The sequence below is a fragment of the Monopterus albus genome, unplaced genomic scaffold (genome assembly GCF_001952655.1).
Source record: "Monopterus albus unplaced genomic scaffold, M_albus_1.0 scaffold9.1, whole genome shotgun sequence".
Lineage (NCBI taxonomy): Eukaryota > Metazoa > Chordata > Actinopteri > Synbranchiformes > Synbranchidae > Monopterus > Monopterus albus.
In genome coordinates this window covers 1,569,811-1,596,169 of record NW_018127889.1, presented here as the reverse complement: position 1 = coordinate 1,596,169, position 26,359 = coordinate 1,569,811, and the positions used below count along the sequence as shown (strand labels likewise).

The 26,359-nt window shown below is 40.4% G+C and overlaps 2 protein-coding genes across 6 annotated transcripts in view; one reads left to right on the top strand and one right to left on the bottom strand.

Moving 5' to 3' along the window:
• mthfd1l (methylenetetrahydrofolate dehydrogenase (NADP+ dependent) 1 like) overlaps nucleotides 1–26,359 on the top strand; it is a 35,300-nt gene that overhangs the window by 619 nt on the left and 8,322 nt on the right. For 2 of the 5 annotated variants that reach the window (XM_020588892.1, XM_020588897.1), the window contains exons 2-23: nucleotides 4,748–5,036; nucleotides 6,013–6,097; nucleotides 6,406–6,456; nucleotides 6,567–6,620; nucleotides 6,799–6,923; nucleotides 7,543–7,643; nucleotides 8,799–8,935; nucleotides 9,406–9,517; nucleotides 9,690–9,739; nucleotides 9,845–9,942; nucleotides 10,310–10,483; nucleotides 11,063–11,199; nucleotides 11,659–11,705; nucleotides 12,252–12,359; nucleotides 13,111–13,185; nucleotides 13,454–13,556; nucleotides 14,893–14,969; nucleotides 16,288–16,428; nucleotides 16,968–17,036; nucleotides 20,130–20,241; nucleotides 24,390–24,529; nucleotides 24,792–24,833. In XM_020588892.1, the coding sequence (XP_020444548.1) occupies nucleotides 4,748–5,036; nucleotides 6,013–6,097; nucleotides 6,406–6,456; nucleotides 6,567–6,620; nucleotides 6,799–6,923; nucleotides 7,543–7,643; nucleotides 8,799–8,935; nucleotides 9,406–9,517; nucleotides 9,690–9,739; nucleotides 9,845–9,942; nucleotides 10,310–10,483; nucleotides 11,063–11,199; nucleotides 11,659–11,705; nucleotides 12,252–12,359; nucleotides 13,111–13,185; nucleotides 13,454–13,556; nucleotides 14,893–14,969; nucleotides 16,288–16,428; nucleotides 16,968–17,036; nucleotides 20,130–20,241; nucleotides 24,390–24,529; nucleotides 24,792–24,833 (2,327 nt within the window). Of the gene's footprint in view, nucleotides 1–3,626; nucleotides 3,686–4,056; nucleotides 4,550–4,747; nucleotides 5,037–6,012; nucleotides 6,098–6,405; nucleotides 6,457–6,566; nucleotides 6,621–6,798; nucleotides 6,924–7,542; nucleotides 7,644–8,798; nucleotides 8,936–9,405; nucleotides 9,518–9,689; nucleotides 9,740–9,844; nucleotides 9,943–10,309; nucleotides 10,484–11,062; nucleotides 11,200–11,658; nucleotides 11,706–12,251; nucleotides 12,360–13,110; nucleotides 13,186–13,453; nucleotides 13,557–14,892; nucleotides 14,970–16,287; nucleotides 16,429–16,967; nucleotides 17,037–20,129; nucleotides 20,242–24,389; nucleotides 24,530–24,791; nucleotides 24,834–26,359 lie in introns of those variants that run through there. The other 3 variants (XM_020588921.1, XM_020588904.1, XM_020588912.1) reach the window with 3 other exon arrangements.
• Nucleotides 404–3,659, bottom strand: stx11b.1 (syntaxin 11b, tandem duplicate 1). The gene is made up of 2 exons (XM_020588940.1): nucleotides 3,091–3,659; nucleotides 404–2,256 (listed from the first exon to the last, which is right to left on the bottom strand). The coding sequence occupies exon 2, from the start codon at nucleotides 2,144–2,146 to the stop codon at nucleotides 1,250–1,252; it is 897 nt and encodes a 298-aa protein (XP_020444596.1). The 5' UTR covers nucleotides 2,147–2,256; nucleotides 3,091–3,659; the 3' UTR covers nucleotides 404–1,249.

Sequence of the window (26,359 nt, the reverse complement as noted above, 5' to 3'; positions counted from 1 at the left end):
CACTTTTTAACACAAGACCGGAACCATAATCACTGACATGATGTTCGCCAATTTTTAGTCCGAATCATGTCGTAAAGGTGAAAGACTAACAAAAACACAGCAATACTCGATTCGCCCGCGATTGTTTTGAAAGCAACACACATATGCGTTGTATTTCTGACGCGTGTATTATACGTCACACTAGGCGTCATCACCGGAGCCAAATAAGCTAAGCAGTCTAAAGAAGGGTGCCGGGGTCTTTAAAGGGGAAAAAGATATTGTAAAAACTGTTGTGAAAGTGCCCCTGGCGTGTCGGTGAATCCCAATGATAACCTAAATTACGAAAATGCATAAATCTATGCAAAACACTAAATTCGATCAAGGCTTTATTTTCTCAATATCACATACAGATTTTCAAACAAGAATACGCTCAGACTCGTGCTGTATTTTAATAATATATGATACATAACATCACAAGAATGAAGACAACAATAGTAGTTTATATATAAAGTTACACAAAGGCAAGAAAGTAACAGATTATTGTACATCACAAAATATCATCTGTGATTCCCTTCATAATATCAGAACATTAAATCCTAGTCAGAATGTTGTCAATTCTCAGTTACTTGTGTCCTCAGAAGAGACAAACATAAAAAAAATAATAATGAAAGCATTGTGCATTAGGCTGAACACTGACAATTTACTATCAACCATTCATTTCATAATGCAGAAAATATTTTGGCCTAAATCAAGAGCAGCTTAATTACAATTTCTAAAACATTGTCCTTTCATTCAACTAGGACATCAGTTTTTTCCTGTACATTGACACGTAGCGACATATTTGTCAGACATTTGAAAAAAAAAAGTTACATAAGAACTAAACTTCCATGTAGTAATATTTCTTTAGGGTTTACTATCATAGTTTACAGGACACGCTGTATAAGGCAGGCTGGCCAGAACAAACATGTATCATGTCTTCAGAATAATTTGTTATTATCAGTGTTATTTGGCAAATCACACCAATGTGGAAGCTCAGCAAGCTACAAAAACATATTTCCAAATACTATTTCTTTCATGTCTGCTTCATACCTGATTTAAGATACCTGTCTCAAACCTTTGAACAAACATTACAGACATCAACAGATTACTTTAATACAAATTTTAAATATTTTACCCATTTATTTTTGTTTCTCCATCTAGACACAAATAGTTTTCACGTTTGTCAAACCCTTTTTTACTTCGTGGAAAAAGGTACTCTGCGCTCTTGTCATTACTTGTAGCATGGGAAGCAGCTGCAACACATTTTTTTAAAGGGGTTGCTTTTGTCATAACGCTTGGCCCTACCGAGTTTGACAATGGCCTCCTGTATACCTTCATCAGTTTTCTGGACGTTGGTTTGAACAGCGTTCAGCATAGGACCCTGCTCCTCCACCAGCAGGGCAATGTCTAGAAAAATCTCATGGATGCCCTTGATACGCGCCTCCAGGTCCACCAACTCTTGGTGGCGTTTCTCAATCTGGAACAGAGCTGATCTTGTAGTTTTACCTTCAGCCACAATGTTGTCATTAAAGATGTTCCACTGACCCGTCTCAATCATATCCTCCACTTCGTCTCCTGTCACCTCACGCCCCACTATCTCCATCTGCCTTTGGATCTGGGCTTTACAGTTCTCACGATGGCTCATCTCAGCCTCATTATATTCAAACATGGTATCGCGAAAACCATTGCTGAGACAAGCATATTGGGTTCTAGCGATACGTGTGATGGCAGAATTTGAGCCATGTGCTTCTTCCAGCTTATGAGTTGTGCTGTCCATGTCACGCAGGCGTGCTAGCACACCTTCAGCCCGAGCCTTTATATCAGCACCAATGACGTTAGAATCCCTTTTAATGGTACTCATGGTGGTGACACCCTGGAGCATGCGAGAGTTCTGCTCACGCATCCTTTTAATATCTAGACGAATTAATTGGATCTCTCTTTGGATATCTTGTGTCTGAGAAAAGACCTCCTCCAGAGCAGGGCTGTTGTCAAACACAACTGCCTCATGGGACAACTCCTCCTCCAGGTCAACATTACTGAATGAGTGAGAGACATTGGACTCAGAATACTCCATTGGCTCCACATGGCCGTTGGACATCTCATGCAGGTGGCCCAGTCTGTCCCTCATGGTTGGGGTGGAGAACACGTGAAAGATGCAGATGTCAAGATGATTTTCCCTGCCTGGTTACCTTTCCTCTAACACACATTGGTAAAGACAGCTCATTAAAGTGAGTTGACCTGAAAGAGCAAACATCAACAACAAATACTTTAGACTAAAAATTTCACTATGAGTTCAAACACAAAATCTAAACCATATGCATATTGCATTCTAGATCCAAACACAAAGCAGTCCTCTAATTTGTAGGTTTAAACAAACCCTGTGTCTAATTTGTGCTGCTGTGTCTGTTTATGTCCTTTCCTCCTTCCTTCAGATGCAATCCACCCAATACCAATCACTTGCCTAACAGGTTCTCAAAAGAATAGTCAGGAGTTGCTTCTCACCAAACTAGTTATTTTAACTTGCGATGTCTGACATCTTTATCCCAACCTTCATTTTGACTTTCAAACTGGAGTTAAAATTCTGCAGATTCTGTACATTACATACAGTTATATCTTCAAGTTTGAGGAATGTTCTAAAAAAACTTTTCCATGGTAAATAAGGAAGCCAGTGGGATCATTAGAATGTATTTCAAAGGCAACTAGACCACAAGTTCAAGCACTCCTGTCTGATCCTGTTGTTTTTCTACAGTACTTTCAGCTAGGAATATGAGCTAATAGTCTGTGAACAGTCCTTAAAGGATTCCATATTAATTTAAAATACACCAGTGGATAAAATATATCAAATTGTCAATACTCTTTTATTAAAATAATCTCAAAGTGCTCTGTCTCATGTTAAAACATTTTCAAGGTATATGGTAAAAGGTATAATTAGGTGTATTGTTAACTTAAGGCTTTTTTAAAAATCGCAAATGTATGCCCCCATAAAAAAAAAGATTTTGTTAGGTTACAGGAGTAGCTCGCAGAACATTAATATGTCGTGCATGATTTCAAGATTAAAGTAATGACATTTACCTGTTTTGCAGTGGTATTCGCAGATGGCAGACGTTGTGCTCTAATGTAACGTGGCCATCCTGTAGTTCTGAAGTCGACTAAACCGGAGTTTAAGCAGAAACAAAAGGTTCCACATGCGTAACGCAGCTATCTTTGGAGATACAGTCAACTGTGGCTTTGTTAAAGCTATGGATTGCGCCACGCCATGCCACTGTATGTCAGGAATGAAGTCAAGTTGGTTTGGCCTTGCAGTGACGCGTCAGTTTTATAGCCCGAAGATCGTGTATCTTGGGTGTACAAACAAAGTGAGGGCCAATTTAAACGTGTGGGCTGTGTATAAAGAAATGTTTTTAATGGTCGAATTGTTAAGTACATGTAAAGAGAAGATCTGGACCTTTTTGACGGATTTGCTGCAGATTTACCACAGTGACAACAGCTGACGAACGGCCATTGCGCATTAGACCCTTGAACTGCAGTCTATACATTTGCCATTTGGGAGTTTTGATGGTGGTTTGACGGTGCTGAAGCCAAAAGAGCAAAGGCTCAGATTATTTGTCGTCAAGATTTCCCCAGTCAGGGTCACGCCGTACCCAACTGCGTGCGCGCCTGTGTGGAGGTTTGTTCGAGAGACAGAGGGAGAGGGAAAAAGAAAGGGAGAGAAGTGTAGTTTTAGGCGTGTCACAGATCTTTGCCTAAATACAACCCACCAATTAGCATTTTAGATAATTTTACAGTATGTGCTGTGTGTGAAAATTGATGCAGGGACCCGCATGTAGTCACCCTTTGATTAGGCTACTTGGATCATGTGGTACTACATGCAAAATCAGTCTCTATGTGCAAAGGGTATGAACCTATATTTGCATGATTGATACTACTTTTAAAGATAGAATAGACCGCGTCTTTACTCACTGGCAAAACAGCACTTGCAAAAACTTTATTAAATAAAATTCACAAACACTTTAGTTGAACATTTTTATATCTGTTAAACTCGTTTAATAAATTGTAGAGGTCATAATATATCAAATTGGTCAAAATCATTATCAAAGCTTTTGCAGAGGGACATGATTGATATTCATCCATAACAACCTCCCGTTTGATGGTTGCTGCTTTCAGGTGTACCTCGGCTTTTCAAAACTCTGCCAATACCGCTGTGTCGCTGGTTAATAAATATATGCCCCATTTTGGATATAATTAATACATTTATAGAATAAAAGAATGAATAAATAAATCGCAGCATGGTAACGCAGTGGTTTGTGTTGTCGCCTCACAGCAAGGTTTCGGGTTCGAGCCTCGGCCTTTCTGTGCATGTTCTCCCTCTGCCTACGTGGGTTCTCTCTGGGTACTCCGGCTTCCTCCCACAGCCCAAAAACATGCAGCTTAGGTTGACTGGAGACTCTTACGTTGACAGTAGGGTTATGTCTCCACATAACGACAGTTATCTTTGTGAGGACACGAGAGGCACAAATTGAGCTACACCTGGGTAACGTTATACTCTGAAAACGTTATTTCCAAGTTTTCTGCTGCCCAACATCACGCTGATCATGTCGCCACTATCACAAAGCGCCATGTGTACCATCGTCTAGATGTCCAAATTCCCGACTGCCCTTGAAGTCAGCGTACCTACATCAGGATCCTGCCGCCACCTAAACTTTGTTTTTTGTTCCTCCTGTAAGGACAGGTTCTGGCTGGCCACGGTGGGAGAGAAACAATCGTAAAGGAACGGCCATGAAGTTGTCGGTAATTCGCAGTGCTTGTGGCAGTCTTCGGTTATATCCAGCCAGTCCAGGACGAAGCAGGTCAACCGGCTTGTCGCGGAGATGCCTACCGGGTAACCCGGCCAACGGCCGATTGATCCTCCGGCCAGCAAGTTTTACTACCAGTGGCGGCACTGACCCGATATTAGCCGTGAATTTTATCTCCAAACAGTCTCCAAAGGAGGTTAAGTTTGACTGCGACGGTTCTTTGAGGTAAGAAACAAATGAAACTTATTGGTTAAAACGTATATGGCCACACGGTCGAGCGATTTTTAGATAGCGTAAGTGATAAACGGTAGTCGGTATTTCATTTCACATCGGCGTTTTGCTTCTTGGCCAGTTCTGCACGTGTCTCCGATGTCATCACAGGGTCTCCGGGCAGCTGATGTAACTTTCCTCCGCTGTTGCCAAACACACTATGCCGAAATGTGCTTGAACTTGTAGGAGACAATGCTAAAATTGGTGAATATGCAGTTCCAAATAGTTTACTGTAACGTTATGGGACATGTAAAATAACAGTTTTTGTTTGTATGCTTTCACCGATACGTTTTTGTGCTATTTGTATCGTATGTGATATGTATTGTACATGATGTTTTGTGTTTATGTGTTTCTTACTATAAGCCATTGTGTGAAATAGAGTACACTGACAAATTGACCCCAGATAGTAGTGGGCCTGATCTAGTTTATGTTTACATTTACAACAATAACTAGGTCAGTGTGGCACTAGCTAATTAACATATAAGCCCCGCCCCCACGTTGTCACGTGTGCAGTATGGTGGTGGGTGGGTCCATCCTTACAATTGTATATTTATTTTCTTTTATTTAAGTTTAGATTCAACGATAACGTTTTTCTTCCAGTAGGAAGTTGTATTTAATTTGCAGTAGCAGATGTGGCAAAAAAGCTTTAGCGTTTGTTTATAAGAATTGCTGTTAAATGAGTTCTACAAGGTTTAAAAGCCATTTCCGCCAGCCATTAACCATGACGTGTTTCATTCTCTCACCCAGACAGCCCATAAATCTAATATTAACAGTGCTAAATGGTGTCCACTTTTATCTGGAGAGTACCTTTACCCTCAATTTTTACAGATTGAGGTTTCTTGAACTAATGTATTTGACCTGAATTTATTTTAAAACTCCAGTGTGTAAGTGGATGAAATGACATTGCTAACCAGTTTATTTTCTCTCATAGAGAAGTAGTTCAGAGCACCAAGGAGGCAATGGTGGCTCTACAGAGAAGTAACCAAGCAGTCCAACCTTCGTTAGCCATTATACAGGTATTGTAAGCAAAAATCAAAGAACTTTGTAGGATTTGTATTCTCATATTAGAATGAAAGGCTATTTGAAGATGTACACAAGTTTAATTTTGAGACAGGTTTTTTTGAATTATTGTCAGATCTTAGAGCAAAAACTAGTCTAAAACCACGTGACCTTGGCAGAGTTGCATTGTGCTAGTAATTACATTAAACCTGCTTTGCCTCAATTTATTTTTGAATTAAGGGTCATCCATTTACTGAAGTCACTGAACATCCCTGTATCGTCAGGTCTGTGTGTTTTTCTCAGTGTGCTGATTTTTATCTCAAAGGCAGGTGAAGATGACAGTTTGTTGGCGATCAATAAGAAATTGGCAGGAATGGTAATTCACTCTCTTCTCTGTTATTTCAGTTTTAATTTAGCCTGTTTTGACTTATCAAATCTACACAGAAATTCAAACAGTTGACCATGTCCTTATCTGAATATCCACAGATTGAGTTGAACGTCACTCAGATTTGTCTGGCAAACGAGTGCAGTGAAGATGAAGTAAGTGAAACTGAGTCACATTCTTGGTTAATGACCATTACCGCCAAAACATTTGTCTAGGCAAACTCTTTGCCCCACCTCATTGTTCAGCAAGTCGATGCTTGATTTGCCATTTGAATACTGTAGGTTTGTTCAGCACGATTTCTTATATTTATGTGTGTGTTTTGTTTTTATTTAGATTGTACAGGAGTTGTTGAAGCTGAATGAGGACCCCGGGGTGCATGGTATCTACCTCCACCTCCCCCCAGCTTCCCTGAGCAGTTGGGTGCTCAACACCCTCAAACCTGAGAAGGATGTGGACGGGTAAATACCTCCAGAGGCAGACATATTTAGTCATAATGGGGGTATTATTGTAGCTGAGTTTTCCATTGTCACATAGAAAGAGACCATAGTAAAGAATAGACAGCACATATTTGTTTATGCAGCAGCTAGGCAGGTAGAGTACAGCAGTGCATGTTTCTCTGTTCCAATAGAGAGAAATGCCTTTACTTGTGTGGGCCTTTTAATTCCCGACCAAATCAGGAAGGGCAGCACAAAATTAAGACAAAGTGAATGTGAAGTATGAGCTGTGCTTCCAGCAGACAAGTCAATGAGAAAATTAACAAATAATCCTCATGATTTGAAGAGAACTGACCCTGTGATAAACTGAGGTACACAGTATGGTACTTTTGATTTACACAGTAATCATAGATCTTTGTTAAATAAAGAAAACTAAAGAAACTACAGAATATGTTATAGTATACAATGTTATTTAACACTGTTAAGCTTTACCAGTAACTGATGTGTATCCAGTTTTAAGCTTTATCTTGGTACTTGACACTGTTATCATGAGCACGTCATATAATCTTAAAAGTGCTTTTGCTAGTAAACGTTAATAAAGTTGCAGGGATGTATATTTATGTACATTTTTGTCCTGTTGTAGGATATCAGATTTGAATATGGGCCGTTTGGTACGAGGGGACTTGAGCAAAGGCTTCGTGCCACCCATAGCCAGTGCTGTTGTGGATCTGCTGCAGAAACATGGTGAGTTTCTGGAAAAGAGATTGGATAGCATGTAGTAAATTCTGTAGGCTGTGTGATCTAAGTTGTTAAAGGTAAAGGACAAACTATACAAAAACCTTCTTGTTGTAATGTTACTTACATTTACTTCTGAAGGGACCTTTTTCAGAGTCACCACAGAACACAGCCTATAGCTGATAAAATTAACCAGTGAGTTTGATTAAGGTAAACAACAGTAATAGCAAGAACTGACCATTACATAATTACAGCACATTTTAACAGGTATTAGACATGTCATGCTGATATGGCATGTCAAATGGCATATCAGCATGTTAATCAATTTTATAGTTTTTACTAATGCTATATGCGACTGAATGTACCAGTTTTTTACTGTTAGTTTTCAAGAAAATAGAAGCAGCAGCAAAAAATGATACTGAATAAATTAATGGATGTTAAGCAGACTGCAGCTTTGGAAAACCTTTGTCACTTTCAAGTTTGGAAATTGAATATCCCTTATGCAGCTCAATAGATTCAGTTGTTCAAGACTCATGGTGTCTTAAAAGTGATGGACTTCTGTATAGTTACAGTAGTTTATACTGGTTAGTAATTTTCTAAATATAAAGCCTCTGGGCATTAGTGTTGGAAATCTAGCACATATCAACATATCTTAGCTGACATGACCGCAGTGTCTCACAAAGCTAGTAAAAGCCTAATTCACTAGCTAGGGCTTCACCCTCAGTATATGAGGGAAGAATGATTCTTGGTGTGGACTTGGTTATGAACTGTGGTTTGGGGAGAAAGGCTTCAGGGATCTGTGCCAGTCTCAGGCACTGGGGGACCCTCTACAGGAAAGGGGAGAGAGAGAGAGAGGACAAAAAGATGCAGAAAAGGGAGAGAGAAGGAGGGTGGGTTGCAAAAAGCAAAAGTGGAATTGAGTCTTTCTTGGTGGTTTAAATATGACTGACTGTGCTTTGGGTGTGTCCTGATCCTGAACTTCAGATTTAAAAAAATCTCCAATTGTCATCCATGCTCAAATAGGCAGCAGTAGAATACTGACCATGGACACTTGAGCTTGACAATGTAAAACCTAGACCATATGGACTGGGTGCTTATGTATGTAAAGCACTTTATGAATGAAGTGAATTTATGTCCTAATTTTGAATTAAAACATTTCTACAGATGCTCATTTGGAAGGAAAATCAGTGTTGCTGCTCGGAGGAGAAGGACCCCTTGGGCTGGCTCTGCAGTGCCTGATGGAGAGAAGTGGAATGGTAGTGCTGAAGAGTAAGGGGATCTCCAAAAGCCTACAGAGACAGGTGTGTGTATGTGTGCGTGATCATTTGTTCTTTGCACACTTTTTTGCTTTCCTGTTTTATGTTTACCTTGTTTTCATCCAAAACAAGTATTTAAAGATTTCTGTGGTCATTATTCAGTTGGGGCATTTACAGTATGTGCAGTTTAACTCATTGGCCACATGGGGGCAGTCTTTAAAATGTCATCAGTGGTAACAGAGCTACAAAGATTTGGGATTTTCTTTTAACTGATCAAATACATTTTCTAGAACCAAATCTTTATGGGTTTATTTGTCATGCCTGTCCAAATCTTTATGGGTTTATTTGTCATGAAAGCTAGTTATGCCTGTCATACACATAGAGGACCTACACAATCTTTTAATCTCTTTCTGCTTCACTTTTATTTTTTGCTTTATTGCTCGTCTCTTTTTACTGGTGTCTTAATCATCTTTTTAAAATTATTCATATCTAATTTCTTCTTATCTGTTTCCTAGTTGATGGAGGCTGACGCTGTAGTCATGTTACGAGGAGCAGATATGGATGTCCCAGCCACCTGGTTTAGACCGGGGACTGCCGTCATTCGCTGCGAGTTTACCATGGAGACAGGTATCGTTGAATATATTGCAGTAACAATCACTATCATTCTAAATGGGTTTGACCTAAGAATGCACAGTGTGATCACAGATGACTAACAAGCTTTATAATACATGAATTTCCATTTCCATAGTAATGTAGTATAAATTTAAAATGTGTGTATACTGTATTGATTTTATTTTAGATGAACATGCCACTGGGTTAGGACATCTCACTGCAGCTTACAGAGCACAGGTGCGTTTCTTTGTTTCCGTCACTGTTCTCACCTCATTTCCTTACAGTATTCCCTCATAATTATTCTTCACCTTGCTCTTCCCTTCTCCCCTGTTTGTCTGCTAGAATGTGGTGCGTAGTTACAGTCGATGGCTCAAGGAGCAGCAATACCGACCCTGGCGTCTGCACAGCCTCAAACTCCAGCCCCTGATCCCTGTACCAAGGTATAAGCCACTATCTGTGGGGTACTATTTGAAACTGCGCTGCATCTCCATGGCTATAGGAGACTTTTTTAATATCATACTGCACAGCAACACTACCTCTTTGGTCTATGGGCACAAACCGATGCTTGAAAGCAGAGGGTAGAGATCCTGAAGCAACAGAACCGCCTGTAGGCACCATAAATGTCATGGAGGGGAGCAGAATAGCAGAGAGGGGCCGTGTCCTGTCCCTTTTTCGTTTGATTTATCAGTGTTTAAAATTGTAGTTAATGCCCCTTTAAATGCAAGCAAACATAGTCAATGTCCATAAGTTTGGTGTTTATATATCATTGATTGGTGAGTGATTTGTCATGTTTTCTGTGTTTATCAGTGACATTGAGATTTCTAGAACCCAGACGCCCAAGCCGGTGGACCAGCTGGCTGAGGAGATTGGATTGCTGCCAGAAGAGCTTGAAGCCTATGGCAGGAACAAAGCTAAGGTCCGACTCTCCCTGTTGGACCGCCTCCACTCACAGCCTGATGGGAAATATGTACTGGTTGCTGGGTGAGTGTGACTTACTGGTCATATGAGTCCTTCTTTTTTTAATTATTTTTAATTCTTCACAACACCGCTGCGGTCCTAAATTTTTAGACACGTGCAACCTTTAATATGATCTGCACTTGTACAGGAATAACACCAACATTCTAGGTACAACAGTCAATTCAAGCAATTCCCTCAAAAACTGTTCAGTTCTTCCAGCTTGACTGGAACAGAAGTTTCTTGATTAATGTCCAACAGATTTCAAATGTTCTCATCTCTCACTGACCCCTGTTTTGCTTTAGTTGCTCTCTATGTTTATTTTTACTGGTCTATGAGGGGCAATATGCACATGTGCAGAGGAATCAGGCATTAAAAAACACAGGTTGTGATTCTGGCAGCAGTTGCACAGTGAGAGACATGAATTGGATCTAGGACCACATAAAGTGGCCCAGATCTGATCTGGGCCACTTTAACATGACTGTAGCAAAGCAGTCTGTTCTAGTAAATCATGGTTTCCGGTTAATGTGGCAATGGCTTGGATGTAAACGAACAAATAAAAAAAAACTTAATTCTATAATCTTACATATGTCTGTCTTGTTGTAGCATAACTCCCACACCACTAGGGGAAGGCAAAAGCACAGTGACTATTGGCCTAGCCCAGGCCCTGTCTACCCACCTTAAGCTCAACTCTTTCGCCTGTCTCCGACAGCCTTCTCAGGGACCCACCTTTGGGGTTAAAGGTCAGCACTGTACATGCATCTCTTTTCTACATGGTAATACAGTACAATTCATCTCTTAATAAAAAAAGACATTCATTATTATTCCTAAAATTGCCATCACACTCTATAGTGTAAGAAAACTATTACCATAAACAAGAAGTTCAGTTACATTCTTTAAGGAGTGGCATTTTCAAATTAGGAAATATGTCGAGCTGTTTGGAATGAAACTTTTAATTTTGTTATTCTTCCTACTGAATACATTGAGTGGGATTTGGTCAAGGCCAGAGACCGGTGCCAAAAGCAGCAGTTAGGACTGTATCAAGTAACTGTGATAAGCTATCTTTGTCAGCATGAGGCTAGCATTTCACAACCTGCTACATTTTGTGCCTGAGTGGAGTAGTTCTCTCAGGGTCTGGCACTCAGCATTCCTCCTTTGTGTGTTGTCTGCCTCTGACTGTGCTACATCTTCTTTGTACTTAGGGGGAGCTGCAGGAGGGGGGTATGCCCAGGTCATCCCTATGGAGGAGGTAAGACACACAGACAGACTCGCAGAGCTCCCTAGCTAGACTTATGTTCTCTTCAAAAGACCAGAGATGTGAAGAGACTCCCACCAGTTTCCACCAAAACACACACATGTGAATACTCACAAGCCCTGGAGCTGTGGCATAACATTGACTGTGGCTAAAGGCACTGTCCATAATGACATAGAGAGGGAAGGAGACGCGTTTCAAAGCTTCTGACATGGCCCCGGTGCTCATACCATAACACCATCTTTTTTCATCTTTTTCTCCTTCACACTGCCAGTTTTTTCCCCTGTAAATTGAAATGCTTGTCATAATATTTTTTTAAAATAAAATCAACCCTTTGACATATTACATTTTTGAAGCCACATTTATTCTATGTTTTGTGATCACCACTTTTCGACACCCCCATTGTTAGAGGTTTTATGGGGCCATCCACACTGTGTTCCACTGCATTGCTATAATTGTGCCTTAATCTTTTGCATCTAATCCCCTAATCTCTATTTCTTTCTTTCGGTTTCTTCTTCTATTTTGTCTTATTTTGCCCTTCAGTTCAACCTTCACCTCACTGGTGACATTCATGCTATCACAGCAGCCAATAACCTGGTAGCAGCAGCCGTCGATGCCAGGATGCTCCATGAGGCAACACAATCAGACAAGGTGACCGTGTGATGATTTTAAGACAGGAAATTAAAGTATTTAATATTAACCTTAAAAATTAAGTATTTTAGTAATCTTTTTGTGTGCATTTTCTGGGTAGTAATTGCAAAAACTTAAATTGCAGTGGACAACTGCATATTATTTGTTTTTATAGCTCTGCTTCCTCAGACTGTGAACCTCTCTATAGCTGTGTCTCAATTCAGAGGCTGCATTCTTCAAAGGTCACGGTCTACAAAGGTGTGGCATTCGTAGCCGCTGTATAACTGAAGGCCAACTCCTGGGCTGAACTGAAATGAGACAGTCTGGTCTACGGAGGAGTTTTCTTTGTTACCAACTGTTCCTGCCCCTACCGTTGCGTTACAAAACAACCTTGACAGCCTCTCTATGCTCTGCCTGCATGCAAAGAGATTTTGGGTAGTTTGGCATTTGAAGGAGCCTTCACAATGGGACGGCCTTGTCATGACACTGTGACACACTCGGTCTTCAAATGCAGCCTTTGAAGGATTTGTCCTCTGAAGTGGGACACAGTCTGTGCATACTACAACCTTGTTATTTCATGTTGCCACTAAATGATGATGTCACATGGAAGCAATTAAAAAAGCAATATGTGTAAATTCTTTTGGGAGGTTTATGGATTTCATGTCATGCATTCTGTATAAAAACTTAATTTTCCTCTAAAGTGCAGTTAAATATTCATTTGTATGCATGCACCCTATTAATTAACATGATTGTTTTGTCTTATACCTCCAAGGCTCTGTTCAGTAGACTGGTCCCTTCAGTAAATGGAGCCAGAAGATTTTCACCCATCCAGATCTCCAGGCTTCGTGTAAGTCTAAACACTGCAATGCCAGAATTACTAGTATCACCACAACAGTTATTAACCCTCAGGACTGGTGCTTACAAACACCATTACTGTAGGGACCTGCGATATAATTATGAACTCACACATAAACATAATCAGAAGAGAAGTGAGCAGTCCAGCTGACTTCCCATACCCATTTTCAGTTTGCATAGATAGATATTTGAACCCCACACACACAAAAAGAAAGAATGTACAGAGAATTCACTAATCTTCTTTCTCTCTTTCATTTCAGCGTCTTGGGATCAAAAAAACGGACCCTGCCTCTCTCACACCGCAAGAAATCGGTGCCTTTGTCCGTCTTGACCTTGATCCTGCCAAGATCACCTGGCAGAGAGGTATCTCTAGAAATGTTGGAATTCACACCCAGGTCAACTGACTAACACTGAAGGGAAATGCACCTGAGTTTCAGTATTTATATGTACAATGTGACCTTTAACCCCAAGTAGAAACAAACCCTTTGTATGTCTAAAATATACGAGTTGTTTTTTTAGCTCTTGGGACAACGGGTTGTCATTAATCTTCATTCATGCAGTTTGTTTTACATAAAACATGCACTATACAGTTTGTAAAGTATCATCTGCAACTTCATGTACATTCAGTTTGCAGACTGAAGAATCCGGTGGTGATGTTAAATGGTACAGACAGTATGTGCAAACCGACCAGATTTCTGTATAGCAAAGATGTTTTCACTGCGATGATGAGATGAAAGAATGAAATGGTGATGCTTGGGCCAGACCAGCCAGTTTACTTTTCTGCAGACAACGTTATATTTTTGATCATGACGATCACTCACATTTGATCTACATCTAAGATGTCTTGACAAACCTCCCGTGCTACATGAAGCCAGTCTTTTATTGTGCCAGGCCTGAGGAATGTCACACACAGTTTGTGACTGGAGTGTGTTTTTCTTTTTATGTATTTAATTCTAAAACCATTATTTATTTTAAGATTCTAGTTCTCATGAATGAAAATTGGCAGTGACATATTTCTGGCATGTGTGTTCATATTGAAATCTTGTGTAGATGTGTTGCAGTCAGGAAATTATTACAGCGGGTATGGTATGAGTGGAACGTGCTACCTCAGTGATAGTTGTTAGTGAGAGCGATCAGCCGGGTGCTGCTGTGACTGAGGTGGTATTTACTCCAGTGGCTCCAGAGGGCTCTTTTTTTTTAAGAGCCAAACCCTGGAGATTAAAAACAGATTTCCCACCTACTGTCGTGCGGGCGTGACCAACCATGTTTTTCCCTTTCATTACATTACACCAACATCAGGATAATGTTGTGGTTTCCTGGCTGATTGTAACAATGGCACACAGTCTTTTAAGCCACATTATCAGAGCAGAGGTGAAAAGCTGAGTGAAGAAAGTAAGTAGCAAATCCCTTGTAGCATAGCATGAGCACTTATGGTGTGTCAACAGCTGCTTCAAGTAAGAGATAAGAATCTTTGAACATGTTATTGAGTTTATGTGTGTGCAAACCTGTGGATTTGAATTGATTTAATATGCGTGGAGAATGGGGTTTGTCTGTCAGGATCATGGTGTGAATTTTCTGTCTCAGATATCAGGTCAAGTTATATTTTAAAGATGTCTCATGTCTGTCTTTGTTATGGCAGTGTTCAATCTCAAAGAAGTAGATTAAGCTTTGAAAATGTCTTTTTATTTTTGGTTTTCAGTTGTTGATACAAATGACCGTTTCTTGAGGAAGATCACCATTGGACAGGCGAACACTGAAAAGGGACAGATCAGAGAGGTAAGTAGCATTCATGCTTTCACAGTCTCGAATCCTCTTTGTAAACGTATTTTAACTGTAACCAGAATATTAGTGTTGGACTGAGACATCCACTGATTCTAATAAGTTGCATTCCTGTTGATTGCAGATATTTTTTCATTCACTCACACAGTATGACAATGTATAAAACTTCCTCATGCCTACACATTTGTACTGTTATCTTCATTAACATAATACATTACCTAACCCCTTAATCTTAACAACTAAATACATAATACCTAACCTAAATCTAATCCTAACATAACCCTAAAACCAAGTCTTAACCCTCTAACAGCCCTTTGAAGATGCGTGAGAAAGTGAAGACATGTCCTCACTTCCATATAAATGCTGTTTCCCTCTCCCCTCTCCATGATAAATCCCAGATGTATTTCACCCATACGTCTGTAGTACTGACTGCTAAATGAAATCCTGTAAAGAAACACTTCACCTCAATGGGAAACAAGCTGACCTAAGTGAAAGCAAATGTTTAAAGAAGGAGAAAACAACCCATCCACACATACGCCTAGAATTAGCCTTCAAGCTAGTTCAGCATATGCTTACATTTACCACCATCACTTCATACATTCTGTTTCCTTTACGTCCCCCTGTCCTCCACCATCCTCCAGTGCTGGATAGCCTATAGCCCCTCAGGGTATTATCACTGGGAGTGGGAATAGAAATGTTGTTTTCTTTGGTGAGTTGATGGGGTTTAAGTTATGTTTCTTTTTTTTTTTGTGATGTGGAATGGAGACTTCTTTGGTTTTCCATCCTCTACTCTGTAGATAGCCCTCATCCACTCATTTTTTCTTTCTTTTTGTTAACTTGACATAAAGAAAGTCGCATCAGTATGAGTTGTTCATAGTTTAATCTGTTCTCAAAGCTATTGCTCTAAAATTAAGCCATGTTTATAAGATTTGGATTTGCTTGCCCATTTGATAAAGATGGTGACTACAGTGTCTAGATGATCTTATCTGCCAGTCACTATGCAAAGTTGCCAGTGGCTGCTACAGCTCTGTGGTCTTGGGAGTCATTCAGTCTTTACTCAGAAGTCACCAGGTATTGAAACCGCGTCAAATGTATTTCATTGTGTAACTGTATTGTTTTGCATCACAGCCATGAGCTTTCATATAACTTCATGCAAGAAGCATGAGGCCATGAAACTACAGAATTTCTGTTTCTTATTTCACAGTTACTAAAATGAGTATTTTTAGATCCAACAACTGCTGTGGCCACTGTAGGAACACTTCAGTTTGCTGCCTTTGTGGTTGACACTGCACTGTGTGATTTTTCTTTTCCTCAGACTGGCTTTGACATTGCAGTGGCCAGCGAAATCATGGCCATCCTGGCTCTGGCAGACAGCCTGGAGGACATGAAAACCAGACTGGCTCGCATGGTGGTGGGGACCAGTCGCTCTGGCCAGCCCGTCACCGCGGAGGACCTGGTGTGTGGCCTGTTCATTCAGGGACTGTGGGAATTTTAACTTTGGCAATTTTACAGTTAGCTTATCATCACTATATCGCTAGCAGGTCCTATCAGTTTTTAGCACCCCTTACTAACATCCATGTAAAGTAGTTCAGCTGCTACGAACAACAGGCAGCATTTCAGTATTTGCTTGTGTTTTCACAGCTGGCTCTGGTTTCCCACAGAAAAGTGCCCCTGTGTTGTTTTAGAGCTGTAGAGGATGAGTTTCTATATAGTTAAATGAATCTTTTTGGTTAGTCAGGATACAAAAACATCATCACACCTCAGAGCCTGGCCCAGTGGGAACATGGTATATGGCTGTGTTAGTGTGTCAAGATTGCTGACAAGGAATATTTTCGGGTAGCAAGCTTTACTTGCTTCACAGAGACCTTCAAATAGACTGCAGGGCCGTTTATCATCTATAGTATGCAGCCGTTTGACCTTTCTTTACATTAACAGAAGGTTGTTTTGTATTGGTGAGGTTCAGCCACCACTGCCATGTTTCTTTTCCCCCATCAGGGTGTGAGTGGAGCACTGGCGGTGTTAATGAAAGATGCCATCAAACCCACGCTGATGCAGACTCTTGAGGTGAGAAATGCACGTAACTCCACTTAAGTATTCATTATGTTGACTATCTTGTAGAATGAATGGCCTGACAGTCCACAGGGAGATTCGAAGTGTGCGCTGAACGTGCCTCAGTCTCTACTGTGAAAGAAAAGTTAAAAACTAAAAGCGCTTCACTTGGAGCTTTTCCTCCCATGGCTCTTTATCGGAACAGCGGTTTAGCAGTGTACAGAGGACAGGTGGCGGTCTCAGACAGGAGGCTGCTCATCCAGATTCATTCAGCTGCACTATGGAAACAGTTTAATTTGCCTTTCACAATATCTGGATTTCATTTTGTTTTTGAGAAATTACCATAAGATACATGAACGTGTCGTCACAGAAGCACAGACAGACACACTCGTATACATAAGTGACCCTAAGCGATCTCTATTTTGTTAGTTGACTTCATTTCAGTCATTTTCCAGCCCTCTCTATTATGAATATTTGCCTTTTTATTTAGTTTTCTCTGATATTAAACTGAATATTTTTAGCTTTGGAGCCGTTGGTGAGTCATTTGAATATGTCAGCTCAGCCTTTGGCAAACCAAGCGAATATGATGGAATTATTTGCCTTCTATTTTCTGTGAATGTTATTTAAAACTTTTATGAATCTGCCTTTATGGTTTAAAAAATATTGTTTATTTGTAGAGTTGGTGTAAAACCTTTTTCTCACTTTTGACTCATTCACTCGATGCCGTGTATGACAGTGGGTCCCAGCTTGGAGGTCAGCAGTCATACTTCTGATAACAGCTTTGTGTTTCTCCTTTTGTTTTAGGGCTATTTCTTGTTTGGTTTTGGTCATAAAGCTTGATTACATGATCACTGGGTGGGGAAAATAAACAGAGACTGTCCCAGATTGAGTGTTTTCAAGGGTGTAGAGGGCGTGGAGTAGTGCATTCAGCAGATTTGGTTACTTTTTTTTTTTTTTTTTTGAGGAAGCATTCCGGTCCTGTTGTGTGAAACTGTTTCCTGTGTGGGTTTACCCTGATTCTGGTCAGGGAACTGGTATCGGGACCAACCGGGCCTCAGAGCTCCATGAGAATTTTCCATCGATGTTGACTGCCTGTGCCCTTTGTGCCCTCTTGGCTTGCGAGTGTACATGTTGAATCCAGATGCACACATGAGAACAGAGTTGGCTTATGGAAGCTGGTGTGTTTTAGTGTTGAAGCACACATTTGTGTGTTGTTTCAGATGGGTCAGAGTTTGGAGGGGACCTAGCACAAGAGGAAAAGGGGTCGTTTCTGAACCTACTCCCTGTGTACGTGTCTGTTAAGCAGACCGCGGTCATTCTATGCATTTTCCAAACATCCTGTCTACGTGGAGTTTTGCAGAAAGACTGCATTCATCTTTCCTGAGAGGCAGTCTCTAGACAGTCAGGAGTGTGAGTCCAGGCTTTCAGGTATGAGTCCTCTGAAAATCTTGGTTAGGAATATTTTATTAGTTTAGCACTGTTCTATAGCGGGCATGATGGACAGTAGAAGAGACCCACAAGAAGAGGAAGTGGTGACATGATCTCCATCTTCCTGTTTTTATTCATTTTCCTTCCTGGTCCTCTTAATCCTTTTATATTGGAGTTTTATTTCATTTCCACTTTCATCACCCAGCCTGAGCATATTTTTTTTTTTTAACTTTTTTTAAATTTCCTGAATCACTTTCCCTTGGGTACGGATGTGGAAAGATTGAAAAGTGTGAACTGGGTCAAGTTTAAGTTCAGGAGTTGAAAGCATACATGGAAATCACGTAATGTTTGACGTGTGGAAACTCTCCATTGGAATAGAACAGCAACATGTTATTGAATGTTTAGCAATAGTGAAAGGATGTTTTGTCATTATATTGTGCCCTCTTTCCCCATTTTTTTTTTCCTTTTGATTGCATGTACAGTATTCATCTTACTCTTCATGTTGCTAGATGCTGCTGTTAGATGTACTATTGGTTTACACAGAGAAATAGACAAGTGGTAGCATTTGTGAGAGCCTTTTTTAAATGGATGATTTACTCCTCCTAGGGGAAGCTGTTTATGCAGGCAGAGGGAGAGGTATGCAAACAAAAGCTTAGAAAATTGCACAAGGCTTTCCCATCCTTCCTTTTTCCTCCCTCAAGGAATTCAGTCGGCGTAACAATGGGTCAGTTGGCTTTCACCAGTTTTCTCCTCTGCCTGTTTTCTCAGGAGTTTTAACTTAGCATCTGTCATGAACACAGCTTGTGATCTTAGACTAGATCTTTCCTTGGCAGCTGTATTCTTTGGTGCCTCACTTTGAGTAAACTGGATGCACTCTGCAAAATATCTTTGAATAATTCAGAACCAAAGATGCAGCACTGTACCTTAAGTACCTTAACAGCTTAGAAGAAGCAGTAGCAGAGTTTCACCCCAGCTCAGAAGACAATACCATCACATACAACTGTATTTCATTGATTTGAGATCTTTTTTTTTTTTATTATTCTGACACTATCGGTTTTTTTTTTTTGAAAATGTTATTACACTTTTAACACGAGCACAAACATCCCCAACAGTATAAAGTTTAGTACTGTTTAGGCCATTTAAAGTTGACCAAATATTTTATCCCCGTACTCCTAAATATGAATGAGTCTCTGCTTACAGAAACCGTAATGTTTCATGTTTTTGTAAGATACTAGGTAGACTTGGCGTACTCGCGACTGAGAACTGATTTATTTCTGGGTTGGGTTTATATTCATAGATGTGGCTGTCGGCACTTTCTAAATATCAACAGGGAGTAATTGTACTGGCCCGAGTGTTTGCCAGATGCTGAAACTTGCACTTTAAGTGCTCTTTTAGCTTGTGTGTGTTTCCAGGCTTTAGGGAGTAATCCAAACCAGCAGGGGAGAGAAGCCTGGCCCACAGTTAGGCTGGTGTGCCAGTCGAGTACCTCTTAACTTGTGCCTGCTGTTGAGACAGACACAGTGCCAGCCAAAGTATTTATCTAGTTTGACTGCAAGATGTTGAATTGTGAATTAAAAGAACTGGTTGGTCCTTATTTAAATGTGATTGTGTGAGTTGCTGTGGGTTGCACTGATTCCCCAACTACTTCTCTATGTTTGTGCACCCCTCTGATTGTTGCAGGGTACCCCGGTGTTTGTCCATGCTGGGCCCTTTGCCAACATCGCCCATGGCAACTCCTCTGTGCTGGCAGACAAGCTGGCTTTGAAGTTGGTTGGACAGGATGGCTTTGTGGGTAAGAGCACACAGTCTGTGCATACTGATCACACACGTGAGCTAAACCAGATGTACAACAACAAAACCCTGGGGATCCAGGGTTTTGACAAGAAAACAAGAGGATGTTCACTGTAGGTGCCCCACATGTAGAGGAATTTATGGCCTCAGCTTCCTTAATTGAGCAGGTGAAACTAGGTTTACTTCATTCATAAACTTCATCTTGCCAGTTGCTGTTGCAATCTTGGTTCTAGTTCTGGCTCTGTTTTACACGCCTCTGTTGGACTGCTGCGCTGCTCCTACATACATTTCTAGGAAACCAGTGGAAAGACTGTGGAAAAACACAGGAGAGAGGAGGGATGCCAAATCTTAAGACCACCTGGAATGCTTTAGAGTAAACGATACTAATCCCATCAATGTCAAAGTATACTTGAATATTTCCATTATTATCTGTCCATCTATCCCACTACCCTTTTTTCTTTTCATTCACTTTGACTGCACAAGTGTGTCTGTAATGTTTGTGCATGTGTCGGTGAGTTTGTGGGGCTTGTCAGGGGCATTTGATGTACATGCAAATCTCTTTAAAGCTGATTTGTATGTGAGACAGGTTTTTTTGTGAAAGGAGAAGGGTGCATACACAACATTTACATCAAGCTGTCATCTATGGGTTTGGTAAATGTGCAGGCAGGATAGGTAGAGAATTGGGTTTCATAACACTGGAGCAGAGAAGCAGGGAGGCCTGTATGTGTTTTGTACCACAACTCCTCCATGCCACTTGTTTTCTGTGTGTCCATCTTGTTCCCTCCCCTTCGCCTGTTTGTGTGCATGCTACCTGACTCTCAGGTATGTCAGGAACTCAACCTCCCTCCAGCAGCTGCATCCATTTTAGCTATTGAGTGACAGTCCTACATGAATATGTTAAATCAGCCAATGATTTAGCTAGATTATCTAAAGCACTTCTGGAAATAAAACAGAAAGCACACTTGAAATGTTGGGAATGATCCTTCATTGCACTGGAGCTACTGGAAGTCCATTAGGTCCCAGTTAAAGCAGGATAGTTTATAAGATGGAATGAATTTACAACAATGTCTACAGCCTGTTTTCTCTTTCAGATATGTTTGAAATGTGAGTTGTTTTTTTTAAACATGTTTTTATCCATATTTTGATATTAATAATGGACCACGAGACTGTGTGTAATGTAAAAGGGTCACACATATTGACAAATGTACTGAATTATTACCAGACCCTGCAGCATGTCTCAGCTATAATGACTTTCAGCTCTTTTTGTATTTTTTTTATTTTTATTTTAACGTTCATTTTTACTGTTTTGGTTCACCACTGGTCTCATCAATTTCTTTTCCAAACGCAGCAGGCAGCTGTTTTCAGCAAAAACACTACCTGCTCAGCAGCAAACGGCAGAGAAATTTAGCATCTAGTTGGTGAACACAGTGAAACATTTAGCAGATAAAGTGCCAGCTATTTTTCTTAGGAGGAAACTATGTAGATCAGAACTGAAAAGGAGAGCGGAGGACTTGGATTCACCTGGCGCCCTGAAACAAAAAAAAACAACCAGCCAGGTGTCCAGAATAAATGCTATTGTCATGCCATATCTGCTGGGTGCACATTTGTCGGCCATATCAGCTTTATAAAGTCACAGAACATCATTACTGTGTTTGTAGCTTCTTCTTAACATCGCCGCTGCATTTCCAGATTGTGTTCCCAGATGTTAGCATTCAATTTGAGTCAGCTTCCCTGATGGAAGTGCACCGTAGTGTTTTTATGTACTACACCGCTCAGGTTGGTTTTCCTGGAAAGCTCCTCTCAAACGAAGTACACAAACTTTTTGTGAACTCAGGGTTGTGTGGGGGTATTGAACATACCCAGAACCATGCTTCATCATTATCAGTAATATTATGTTTTCAAATCACTTTGGAATCTGGACTTGAAATGGAGAAATGCTGCTATTGGAGGGGGCTGCTGGGGGATAAATTCCTCATGCCAGAAGTGAGGGATTCCTGTATCATCAACAGTCTGGAGTTTTGAATGCAGATAACCCCCCCCCTGCTGTAAAATTTCCCACACCCCAAAGCCTCCCTAAACGAGTAACAAATCATTTGGGGTTGTAGAGAAGTGGTCACCAAAAAAATGACATTTTTAACCCTGCAGCTTTTTTGAGTTTCCATTTTGTTTGTTTTTAAACCACCAGTGTCCTGTCACTCTCAGTAACACTATACAATAACTTGTGCTTTTTAACATATTGAATTGAGTTTAGATATCACATTTCATTGGTTTTCTTTGAATTTATTTGGTAGTATTATATAATTTCTGTCCAGTTGGTCATTAATTCTCCCAGAGATCGGAAATCAGACTTGCATTAGGATATCAGAATCAGCACTCACTGTAATATGTAAACTCCAACCTTCACATTCAGAATCGCTAATGAACACCATGTTTATTTAACTCAGTTAATTATTTAAGCTAAAGGCCGAGGTAAGAAGTGCAGAAACTGGACCTGTTCACGGTTGGATGTCATTGTAAAGTGAATATGTTTAGTTTTGTGCTGTTTCTCAGACAAAGCTAGCTAAGATTAATTGAAAAAAATAATCAACAGATAAATCAGTAATCAGAAATTGTAGACATACTCATAAATACATCATGGTCTATTGTGGGAAAACTCTACCAGGATGTAGTTGGGTGTGTTGATCTAACTTGAGTTCCAGTTTTTTAGTTGGTGCTTTGGTAGTAACACCATCCAGCTCTCTCTCTCTCTCTCTCTCTCTCTCTCTCTCTTTCTCTCTCTCTCTGTCCCTCTTCGCAACCTTTTCTTCCCCTCGCGCTCTCTGGACAGTTCAAGGTTATCACACAGAACAGGACGCTTGCAAGTGTTTCCTCATGACATCCTCTCATAGAAAGCCTTTCACATTTGCTGTTGTTACATATGCGTTGTCATTTTCACTCTTTGCTCTGCTGGATTGTGCATGCGTGGAATGTGTACTTGTCCTCTTTTTTTTTTTTTTTTGTGGGAGATCACATAGAGGTATCCACAAGTACTGTACCTAAGAATGTACTTTTCATTGGCAGGCTAGTTTAGTTTTCGGAGCCAAAGCTCCAATGTGGTGCTAATGAGAAACACAGCGGGCTGTGGCCAAACAAAGTCTAGTCACATTCTTGTGCTCAGCCTTTTTGTTGCTCTTTACTCAGAGAGACTTGTGGTATATATGAAGTCATTAATTTCTACTAATAAAATGGTGCTTTATTTCCTTTTCTTCTTCCCCCCCCCACCCCCTACCAGAAGATTTTCACATCTTTTTAATTGAATATACAACACCTTGTCTCTTTTCTGTCCTTTCTCTCTTTCTGCCTCTCTTCCCTTCTTCCTGTCCTTTTGTCTTTTTACTTATGTCTCTAGTAAAGTAATTTGTACCTTCACCAGTAATACAGAAATAAAACAAGACAGAATAATGCATTTCTTCATGGAAATCTGATTGAAATATAGAGTCCCTTGAGGCAAATCTGTGGTGGCGTTATACAAATTAAAACTGACTTGACCTATCAAGTGTCAGCCACAACAGGTTGTCACTTGAACCCCTACCGGGCTTCATCCTGCCAGGAACAGACTGGTCTAAAGAAGAACACACACCACAAGTTGTTAAAAGCTTACTTAACATGTTGGGTGTGAAATCAACCTTGGTCTTCCTCTGTGATTCTAGTTTCGACCCACCAGCATGTGTTTTATTACAGTGATGCCAAACACACACACACACACACACACAACAGTAACAGGAAACCTTATCGTATTAAGGCCGTCATTCCAGGTGGAGTATTTGCTTTGTTTGGAGCCTGTTCAAGAGGCCTGTGTGCAGAGCTGTGCATGTCAGAGGCCCGCTGTCTCTTTATGGAGCCCTTAATGTGAAGCCAGTGCATTACTGTGCAGACAGAAACGCAGTCAGACTCATCAGCTATTCCCGTGGCTCTTTTCAGATGTTTGTCTGAGCTTGTTTGTATAAAGCTGAGGTCAAATGAAGTCAAACATGGTATATAACATCACACACAGACATAGAGAGGTTACAAGGAGCATGATGACTGGCTGACCAGAATCTTGTATTCAAAAAAATGATACTTGTTTTGTTTTTTGCCTTGTATAAACACTTCCTCTCTGTTTCTTCACAGTGACTGAAGCAGGTTTTGGAGCAGATATCGGGATGGAGAAGTTCTTCAACATCAAATGTCGAGCCTCAGGTTTGAGGCCTAATGTGGTGGTGCTTGTTGCAACTGTCCGAGCACTAAAGATGCACGGAGGAGGCCCAAATGTAAGTTAACAAAACAGTGTGACTCTGCATAAGGCTGTTCCATTATAACACATCTTCAACATCCTACACTAACATGTGACATTGTTGTGAACACTTTCACAATCATCCTGCATAAACAATAACATGGAATTTTAATGCTTATGAAAAGAGTTGTTAATGCTTTTTAAGAACTGTAACTCAAGAGAAATGGATTAATTAACCAGTATATACATTACATAGATTAAATAACAATCCATTTGTGATCTATTTATTTATTTTTCAGGTGTCAGCTGGTGCACCTCTTCCCAGAGAGTACATTGAAGAGGTATGGGCTATATAGAGCCACATTAATGCACACTAATATACATGTGTGGGCACAAACATTCATAGGCACACACTCAGAATTATAAATAGCCATTGTGGCGAAAAGCTAAACCACTGGGAGACCCTGGAAGTTAATGGTTTATGACATCACTTCTAATCAAGTTAAATGAATTTGCTCAGTCTCACTTCGGTGCATTTTGCTGGTAAAGTCAGGATGTTTTCAGGAAAATGAGAGCTACTGAAACTCATTGGGGAATACATGACATAACGGTACTTGGTGGCGTGTCTGTGTGTTATGTTTTTGAGTTACACATGCATGTTTGTGGGTGGTGATACAGCATCCTCATAGTGTGTTGGCATAAGGTTTGATATTCCTTATCAGATCCTTTATACTAGGTTTGTCCCTTAGGGCAAGTGTGTGTGTGTGTGTGTGTGTGTGTGTGTGTGTGTGTGTGTGTGCTTGGGAAATGAAGCATCATTTGACACGTTTATAGAGATTTGTGTGTGAGATTTGTGAGTGTGCAGTAAAGGAAGTTTCAGGTTGTACTCTCCCTATGTGATGTGTCCCAGGTCTCCAGCTGTATTCTCATTGACATTTAACTCTCTGTAATCCTCTGTATGCAACACCCACCAACATGGCTAAGAGCATTTATTTGATTAACAGCACAAATAAAACCTTTGCATGTGGTTTCTGGTTATGTGGGCCTGAGTGCAGTGAGGTGGGATTCTTTGTGTGTGAGAGAGAGAGAGAGAGAGAAAGCGTGCACGCCCATATCTGGCTTGGATCAGTGGTCTCTCTGGCAGGTTCAGCTGAGTAAATAATGAAGCAGTGTAAGTTAATTGTGAAGCCTGTAACAAGAACCAGAAGTACTGAGGAAAACAGAGCCAGGGAAATGAATTTATGGGACCTGTATGGCCTTACTGCTCTGAGCCTGCTGCAGCACATACACACAGCATGCACAATTTGGATTACTATGGTCAGACCTGGAGTAGCTGCATTAATATGCTATCAATATCCATGTGAGTCAGTGTATATAGTATAGAATAGGAGAATGATTATTGAACTGCGCACAATAGGATACTACCACAGTCTTACTCTGTGCTGTATTATATTACTTTTATCTTTGTTTCAACAATATACCACATCAAAGACAAGGTGATACTAACAAGATAAGTTGAATGCCATGAAATCTAGTTAACTGCTACTAGGGTGGACAACTCCAGTTAGATGGGAAATGAAGCCATTTAAACTAAGCTTTCACTGGATTTCCTTTCATACCCTTCAAATTATATTTCTGCAAACTACAGTTCAGTACAGGCACTCAGTTTTTATAGTACAGTGAACAGATTTAGTCTTGCTGTAAGTTTTGGAGTGTTAGAAATCCTGAAGCTGCAGGTTCTTGTCTGTATTTTGTCTTGTTGGCTGATGTGTGCTGTGGTGAACAGCCAGCTCCAGTACAGTTTATAGGTCTTTTGATTTTCAGATGAACTACATTTATAGGTTCTCCCTGACCTTTTTATTACTTG